Below are 9,648 nucleotides of genomic sequence, written 5' to 3'. Positions count from 1 at the left end.
CTTAAAGATGCTCTGGCCACGAGAAAACACAAAAAGAATTATGTCAAGAAGCATTGCCTGATGTGTACCATGCCTTGCTCAAAAGAGCCCTCAGAAGACCTACAATTAAGAATTGTTGACTTGTATGAAGCTGGAAAATGTTACAGACAAACTGTCTATAAATGGAGAAAGTTCAGTTCTGTTGCTTCTCTTCCAAAGAGTGGCTGTCCTGTAAAGACGACTGCAAGAGCACAGCGCAGAATGCTCAATAATGTAAACAAAAACCTAGCGTGTCAGCTGAGGACTGACACGCTATCACTGGCAAGTGCCACCATCGCTATTGACAAATCTACCTTATGTAAAACACGAAACAAGAATTGGGTTCACCTTAGACCACCAAGGAGGAAGCCGTTGCGGTCTTGAATAAACATTGCTGCATGTTTAAAGTTTGCTAAAGAGCACTTGGATGTTCCACAGCATTACTGGCAAAATATTCTGTGGAGAGATGAAGCCAAAGTGGAATTGTTTGGGAGGAACACACAATGCCAAAGATGGCACAGCACACCAACATCAAAACCTTATCCCATGGTGGAGGCAGCATCAAGCTATGGTTGTGCTTTGCTATTTCAGGGCATGGGAAGCATGCGATGATGAATGGAAAAATGAATTCACAATTGTATCTATTTTGCAGAAGAACTTGAGGCCATTTGTAAAACAGTTGAACCTCAAAAGTGGATGAGTGTTACAACAGGACAATAATCCAAAACGCAGAAGTAAATCAATAACAGAGTAGCTTAATAGAATAGAAGGAAATACATGCTCTATAAAAATATGAAAACAATTAGTATGTGGTATTCGTTGAAGCAGACTGTTTATTCCTGTGATATAGATGAAGATCAGACTACATTTGATGACCAATTCATGCAGAAATCTTTAGGAAATTCCAAAGGGTTTGCATACTTTTTCCTCCCACTCGAAAGTAACTTTTCAGGCTCATGTGACAATTAACTATGCTAAAACGTTACTTATTCCGTGCTTGTGTGGATTTTCCTGGGTACCCGAGCTTCCTCCCACATTTCAAACATATGTATGTAACATTCATTGAAGACTTTAACTTGACCATACAGTATGCGTGAATGTGAATGATTGTTTTTCTACAGTAGTGTGAAAAAGCATTTGCCCCTTTCTCAAATTCGCTTTTTTTGTTCAAGTTTTTAAATAGTGATTTTATTTATTAAAGAAAAAAAACAAACTATTCAAAGCTACCTGCCCCCCCACCACAGAATGCCGCCCTGGTTTCCCACATCAGAAACTGCCACTCGACGGACAGTTACTTGTCATGGTGAAAGCTTGACCCTGCAACATTTCCTATTGGGAACAGAAACAAAACATTTTCCAGGCAGCATGTCAGTGCTTGAATTCATTTATTCATTTTTTGTTGTTGTTGTACATTTACAGATTTGACAATTTATTTGACGTTCATTAACGGTGAACATGTCCACTGAAGCACAGCTACCAGAAACTACAAACAGTCCACTTTGTCAAATGGACACCAGGCAGGTCGGAGAGACGACGACTTGATGGCAGGAGAGTGGGCGTCTCCTTCCACCTCGTCAGCGACTTAATATGGCGACAAATGATTCATGAGTGTCTTGTTTGTACAGTCTTCCTTTGCAGTGTTTTTATAAAAAGTGCATTTTACTGCTGTGCGGGACAATAAAACAACAAAAACAAACAAAAAAACACCCAAAAGAAACATTTGCTATTGATTTTACACTCAAAATAAAGAGAATGACTTCACGTACGACAAAAACCATGCCACCATGGCGACCATGTTACACTTAAGGCTTTGTCCACTACTAATGTGATGATAAAATCATTTTAATAACACATTTTATTTAACATTCATGAGATGAATTTCTTTACATAGTTCTCTCTTTCTTATACAAACTTAAAGTTTCATTTGTTTCCACACGTACTTGATCTACCCATCAGTCCAAACAATAAACCGATATACTAACTTCTCCTTTTCTTGTAGTGGAATTAGGGCCACAAAGGGGAGGGAGTGAATAAAGTCAAGAGAATAATGTGAAATATTGTGAACATTTTGTCCTTATATTAAAGTAAGACAGAACACGACGTAAAATAGTTACAATATTTACGACCATGATGACGCTAAGTTGCAATATTGGGGGAAAAAAAGTCCCAAGATTTATGAGAATAAAGACGAATAGAAATTCAAAAAAGCCTGAATATTGCAAAAAAACAAAAACAAAACAGGTTTATATTTGTGAGAATTAAAAATTATGGTGGAAAAATGGTCATACATTTATGAGAACAAGGACAAAGAAAAAACTTAATTACGGCTTCATATCTTAAGTCCGTATTTTTAGAATGAAAATGTGAAATTAGCAAACACCGGAAAATCTTTTTATGAAGATTTTTTTTTTTTTTTTGTAATATGTTTTTGGGAAAAAAAAAGCTAACTTTCTCCCCACCATATTATTGCATTATTCTCATAACATTACTAAAATATTATATGGATTTATTTTTATTTGCACACGCTAATCATGCAATATTACTTTCCCCCCAGTTGGAAAAATCTATTTTTAATCTTTAAATATTCTGACTTTCTCCCCACAATATTACAACTGTATTCTGGTAAAATAATCACTGCAATATCACAAGCACAGCCATAATTTTACAATAAAACGTAGTGAAATTTTACCAAAAAAGTGAAGTGTTTAACAAATATTTAATGATAAGCTGGTCACAGACTGCTGCAGTTTGTGGAAACAGTGCCATTCACACGTTAAAATTGTCTTTAATCACACATTACTAACGATATATATTACTAATAATGTAACAATTTATAATTCTTGTATTATTGTGACCTTTTCCATGTTATATTACTGCTACGAGAAGATTCGGAATCTTACGATAGAAAAGTCAGAAGTTATGAGAAGTCGCAGAAATACGAGAAATTAATAATCAATAATATGCTGGTCGCAGATGTTTGTTGTTTGTGTGTGTTTTTTTTTTTAAATTTGTTTAATATTCCATCTTTTTCAGAGAAAAAAAAAAAAGCTTAATTCTTGCAACGACTTCTCAGAATATTACTATTTTGGTCTCACACCGTTACGACTATTTTGGTAAAATTAGGACTTTATTCTTCTTGACTTTTTTCATGTCATTTTAGGATTTAGTTAATTGTAACATTACAACCTTATACACACAATTTGACGCCTTCCCCCCCTCAATTTTACTATTTTTCCCTTGTAATTTTACCAAACAAATCCTCATAATTTTACAATTTTTTTTTCTTTTGTAATTTTTGTACTTTTTGCTCGTGACCACATTTGTCATTGTCATCATTATTATTTCCTTTTCTTTTTGGTGTGGCCCTAATAACTTGCACTGTCTCACATGGCGTGTGAATCCATAACTTTATTTTGTTTACATTCTGACTTTACTACATTATGACTTTGGTCATAACTTTTCAGATTATATTCAGCGTGATATTACAACTTTAGGCTTTGTACACAGAATGATTTTTATTTTAAAATCTGTGACAGACACAAAGATAAAGATAAAAAAGAAGAAAAAAAAACCATTCAAACAATGAACAGTTTTGCCCGTACTGTGTGTGGCGTGTGCCGATAATCTCAACGCATAACACCACACACACAAAGATTCTGTTCCACTGCCGATCTTAGAACAATTCCTCCGAGGCAGAGATCTCCCAAAACACCGGGGTATGCGCCAATCTTTGCCAAAGGGAATGGAAGGGCGAGTGTTGTACAGAATGGTGATGTTATCGATAAAAACACATCTTACCGTATGAGGATCCCACTTTTATACAACAAATGACATCAGGTAATGACATCGTTTGTATTTATTTACAGCCGCTCCGTTGTTCGTTAGTAAGGTTGCTTCTTTGATTGGCTATATTCGGTTTCATGTCACAGTTCACAGCTCATTGACTCAAGGAGAAGTTGGCTTTCCCCACACACGCAAAGATTTTTGGTCGTAAATATTGAACACGTTAAGTATTTAAGATTGTATAATTGAGACAAATCCATACTTAACACACCTCAGACCTAAGGATAATCGTATAAAACAGGATTTTGATGTCCTTGGTCAGGAAGGGGCATAATCGGACAAAACAGCTCGATTATCTTGATGTGTGCGCCAAGGCTGAGTCACACAACTCGAGGCCTTTTTTCCTCATAATTACATTTTTTTCCCTCTCATAATTTCACTGTTTTTTTTCTCGTGACTTTACCATTTCCCTTGTTTTGTCCCCCAGTGTGGCCCCAATAAGGAGTGCGAATTCTGTATTGAAAAGTGACATCTCCCGAGACCACCAAGCAAGACAATGGTATTCGATAACTGTTGGTTTGTCTTTCATTTTGTTAAGTGAACAAGAAGCTAAATTAATCCCCCTCCCAAAAGGATCCGTCATACCATACCACTTTTTTAGCACAATACCAATAGCAGAGTACCTTAAGGGCAAAGCTTGACTGCTGCCTGTTGACTGGCTGACCAAGAATCATCACTGGAACTCCACCGCTTGGTGAAAAAGTGCTTTCGAATAGGGGTATGGGGGGGGGACAGGATGAGAGTCACGCTAAATTGAAAATAACAGAAAATAAATATTGTCTCTAAGGTCTAGAGGCTGAGAAAGGTTCAAGTGCAGGAAGGAGGTTAACACTGATGGCAAACAACACGAGGAAGCAGGGCAATGGTACCACACATCTCTTTCAAACAACAGAAATCATAGAAATAACTAGAATATGCAGGTTCATCTTCATCGTATTTTTTGGTCACAAAAATGGTGTACAATTTGAAACGGTAAAGGCAGTGCGAGAGAGATGACATGAAGCTAATTGAGGCACTGAAAAACAACCTCACATTGCTGCTCAATGATAACAAAAAAAAAGCTCAATAAATAATAGCAGAGCGATGACGTCGCTACAACCTGTGCTACATACACACGATCCATTGCGCAGGATGTCTACTACCGTACGAGCTCAGCGCGGAGCTAAACTAAACGTCTCTTCGCAAAGCCGGAGGAGAATGCAATAAATACACGTATTGTTCATATTTATATATATATATATATATATATTCATCTATAGGTGCATAAATAGGACGGCTCAGACAACGTGTGGTTGGTCGTCTTGGCTTGACTGAGCATGAGGAGGACCGAGCGGGACGTGAGCTGACACATCGCTTGTGATTTCAACAACCGGACCTTGAACTACTTAAATGAGCAGAAAGGGGTTCAACTATGTCTGAAGCAACATATAGTGACAGGCAGAACAATTGAATGCCCATCCCAAGATAAAGGTACAATTACCCTTTGTATTTCACACCAAGTAAATTTGTGAGTAATTTGAGACAAGATCTCATTATTTCAGTACGCAGTCAACCCCTGCATGTTCGCAAATTTGTCCAATACCTATTTTTTGGGGGGGGCACCTACCCTTTGTCATTTGCAGTTTTCATGCTCAGGCCACACCAAAAATATTGCTTGGCACCTATTGCTTTAGCGGCATCATGGTGCCAAGCCACCATTGTGAACTACGGGGCAAGCTTCATTTAGTCCGGCTATAGCCTTGTCCAATAGAAGAAAAATAACTTTTAGGTGGCGTCATTTACTTGCGTATTATTATTATACATTTTTTTTTAGATTCTATTTATCGGCCCCTTTTCCTTTCGGAATAGTGACGGTTTAATGTATATACTTTTTGTGACACTTTTATCTGGTGGTGTGCCGGGAGATTTTTCTAACACAAAATATGTACCTTTGCTCCAAAAGACGTTTGAGGAAACACTGGTCTAAGAGAAGTGACTAAAACAGCGTGTGGAGCATGCATGTTTGTGTTTTGCGATGCTCACAACACGTGTGTGTGTGTGTGTGAGACATAGATGTCAACTGTCCCCTCCCTAGACGCGGGTGAGGAAGGCCAGGTTGAGCGAGCTTGGGATCTGGATGGTCTCCAGGGCGAGGGAGGACGGGTTGAAGGGGAACGTGATCGGGTAGATGATTTTGGTGTCCATCAGCAGCTGTGGACTTCCACAGCGGTCTCGCAAGCGAGTCTGGAAGATGGGAAGGAGATTAGTACACACAACAGTATAGATACATGACACTTGAATTCAACAGGTTAGCCAACAGTGTTGAAAAGCGCTAAGTAGTTAACTCTTTAATAACTACTCTTGGATTTTCACTATTCTACCAGGGCTCGGTCCCAGTACTGTAAATAAGGGAGGACCCCTGTGCACCTAGTAAGGTTGGAACGTTGTTTATCACCTGTATGGTTCGGATGAATGAGACAGACACCCGCTCCTCAAACTCGTTTACTGGCGTGTACAGGTTGAGGACCTTCACGATCTGAGAGAAGAAACACACAATGTTTAGTCCAATGAAACTTAGGAAGCGAAGCCTACACCAGTTCGGTACAAATATCCAAACAGACAGTGGACAGGCAATGCAGGAACCCAACAGACCCAAACGAAATGAGCAGAGCTGATGTAGGCTGGTTAAAGTAAAGAAATGTAAATGAATAAACTAACAGGTGGTGAGCAGACGACATGTAAAAGTGAAGTGATTTCCCCAATTTTGCATGTCTTATCTCCTTGGGCAGAGTGCTCTTTGGTGGAGAATGCTCCATCACCTATTGTTTTAAGCCATAACTCGGACACAACCAGGGGACCTTCACCCGAGGATGTAAAGTTGCGGGTTGGCTCATACGGGGTTAAAAGTTTGGTTATATAGCAAGGAGCCAGACCCATACGTGCATCAAATGTCATCTCAAAATCAATTAAGCCCCTGAGAACTAAAGTGGACTAACTCAATTTTTGTCATTTTTAACCTACTGTAAGTGCAGAAATGAATAATGGTCCAAATCAAGGGTTCATTCCAATTGTGACATATCGGGCAGTCTTTTATTGCACTCAGTTCTTTTCCTGATTTGTCAGTGTAACACTGCAAAATTGCTTTTCCAACATGGCCACGCTAGTTTAACCCCAAAAACATCCCAGAAAGTGAGATAGAAGACTCAGAAGGTAAGACATGCATTAGCGTGCGCTTCTAGTACATCTGAATATTAGTATAAGAGAATGAAATGACAAAAATGTAGTAACCGCCCCTCCAGTTCTCAGTAGCTCAATTCTGAAACAAACTGCAAGCCAATGTAGTAGTGATGCTAAAATTGGGGTGATATGATGTCGTCGTTTGATTCAGTGAGAAGCCTCGCTGCTGCATTCTGAACATGGCTCCATCTTCTGCGGTCTAGTGGTGTACCTGTGCGGTGGTGAGGGCCAGGCACATGGAGCAGATGGCGTCGGCGTCCTCATCCGTCTTCTTTTTCACCTGGAGTAACTGAGCGGCCTGGATGAGAGGCTCCAGGGTCTCTTTGGCCCCGCAGTTCATCAAGCCTTTGTCACGGAGCCACTCCTCCAGCTGGCTCACGTTGTACCTGAAACGCAACAAGCGCCACCTCAATGAGCCCATCTCCACATTGTGTGCGAATGCTGAGAGATGCAGTCTGTCAAAGCAGAGCAAAATAAATGAAGTACTATAACGCGGGATAAAACATGACGGCATGTCCAAGCAGTCCCTTTTTTGACACACAACTCCATGAGTGCGAATGTCTCACCATTTCCACATCATTGCATGAGTGTGAATGCTCGCCTCTCAGCATATTCGCCGCTACAATTATGAAATGCCTGGAACTGTTGCTAAACATTGCGTCAGCTCATCTTCCAGGGTCAACTACCTCAACTACTCGGATGACACAGCTGTCCTCTCACAGATGACCATTCTGTTCTGGACTACCACATCATCACTCATTTGACCCAGTGGTGTGAGAGCAATCATCGCCACCTCAATGTCATCAAAACAAAAGACTTAATAATCAGTCTTCCCACTACATCACCATGAACAAAGAATCAGTAGAAAGAGCAGACAGCTTTAAATACATCGGAGTAACACTGGAAAAGAAATTCACCTTTGACCAGCACATCATGGACATTCAAAAACACAGTCGCAAGAGACTATCAACAACTCAGAGGACTCTGTTGCTCCTCATCTCCTTCTTTCACTACCAGAGAATCATCAAATCCATTCTACTCTACTGCTCCAACTGTTTCTATAGCATGCTGTCTGTTAAAAAATGGACTAAACTCACACTCATAACCAACATGATTTGTGTGAATGGCAGTCTCTCAGCATTCATACATTACATTTCTGACATTAAAAACTCATTCACACAATACATTGCAGATACAAGACAGTGTAGTTTTTGGATGGATGATTGTGTCTCAACATCCATGAGAAACACTTGTGGTGCTAAATAGTATTAATATGAATGCTTGTCTCACAGTATTAACACGACATTTTCATACACAGTAGTATCAGTGTGACTGCTCGGCATTTACCCAATAATGAGAAATTTAAATGCAATAGGATTTAGGTGACAACATTTACCCAATTATGTTCTAAGCACAATTTGTACTCGTGTCTCAGCATTTCCACAAATGCATATTTTTACATGAAATTACATTATGACGAAAGTACATTTTTCACATACAACCCTATGACTGTGAATCGCCATCTCTCAGGCCCCCATCCTACCTGATCTGCATGCCTTTGCTCCACGAGCACATGTCCTTGCGCAGCAGCAGGTTGTTGAGGGTGACGGCGCCGATGAAGTAAAACTGCTGCTTGACCACCTGCTTGATGAGCTCAGGGTCGGTGCCGTGCTGGCACATGGTGGAGTGGAAGGCGTTGAGCTGGCGCAGGATGGAGTCCAGTGTGTCCGTGCCCTCGTCGGCGATGCTGGACGTCCGCTTGCGCAGGCCCGTCGGCTTTGCGCCGGACACGCCCTGGATGGTCTCGTGCTCCAGCATGCCAGACACTGACACAAAAGCACACACGCATCACTTACGTGTACACGCAGGGGTGGCCCACGCCTCCATGGGGCCCTAAGCAAGGTTGATAATTGCTTATAGATGCCACAAGATAACAGCAAAGCACTACTTTACCAACATAGTTCCTCAGCACCAAGATGACACAAGATGGTGCCAAAGCAACATTTTATATTAGACAGGGCTAGTGGTCACAAGCAGGTGCTTAGTTGCCTTATGCCTTGGACCAGTTCTGTGACAATGCCGAAACAAACAGTTGAGTATTGTTGTGGTGAGCACACCTATCATGGGATAAAGGATGTGCTCCATGCATTTGATCAGCTGTTGGTAGATCTGGATAGCCAGGTCGCTGATCACTGATCTGTACTCGGTCAGGTCGAAGTTGGACAGACAGTGCTCGTTCTGCCGCGAAGTGTTTTGCTTCATGAAGACCTGGCGGGACAGATTTTTCATCAGAGAAGGATGAGGAAAAAAGCATTTTCATCATGCATTTTTTGTGAGATTTGGGCTGGGTCAGTCCAGCCACATACTCAAGATTCAAGATTGAGTGCTTACTATCATTGATGCCAACATAGTGAAAGATTTAAACAGATAACAATAATGCAAATCAAAACTAGCGATACAAAATACAACTGGGTTGTAATCCGATTTGGCAACTGTACAACATCATACAGCTCCATTGTTTAATCCAGCCCACCGAACATTTACATCAAGAGTTATTTAATATTTGATTAA

General features: G+C 40.3%; 1 protein-coding gene across 7 annotated transcripts in view; it reads right to left on the bottom strand.

Annotated features, from left to right (window-relative positions):
- Positions 1-3,011: 3,011 nt before the first annotated feature.
- Positions 3,012-9,648, bottom strand: part of myo5aa (myosin VAa) — a 95,698-nt gene continuing 89,061 nt past the window's right edge. For all 7 annotated transcript variants that reach the window (XM_061765696.1, XM_061765695.1, XM_061765692.1 and 4 more), the window contains 5 exons: positions 9,195-9,345; positions 8,621-8,903; positions 7,289-7,463; positions 6,296-6,376; positions 3,012-6,084 (listed from right to left, as the gene is read on the bottom strand). In XM_061765696.1, coding sequence (XP_061621680.1) covers positions 5,932-6,084; positions 6,296-6,376; positions 7,289-7,463; positions 8,621-8,903; positions 9,195-9,345 — 843 coding nt within the window. In that variant the 3' untranslated portion in view covers positions 3,012-5,931. The remainder of the gene's footprint in view (positions 6,085-6,295; positions 6,377-7,288; positions 7,464-8,620; positions 8,904-9,194; positions 9,346-9,648) is intronic.

This window comes from Phyllopteryx taeniolatus, chromosome 2 (assembly GCF_024500385.1).
Source record: "Phyllopteryx taeniolatus isolate TA_2022b chromosome 2, UOR_Ptae_1.2, whole genome shotgun sequence".
Taxonomy (NCBI): Eukaryota; Metazoa; Chordata; class Actinopteri; order Syngnathiformes; family Syngnathidae; genus Phyllopteryx; species Phyllopteryx taeniolatus.
The sequence above is the reverse complement of the archived record's forward strand: the minus strand, read 5'-3'. Positions and strand labels throughout refer to the sequence as shown.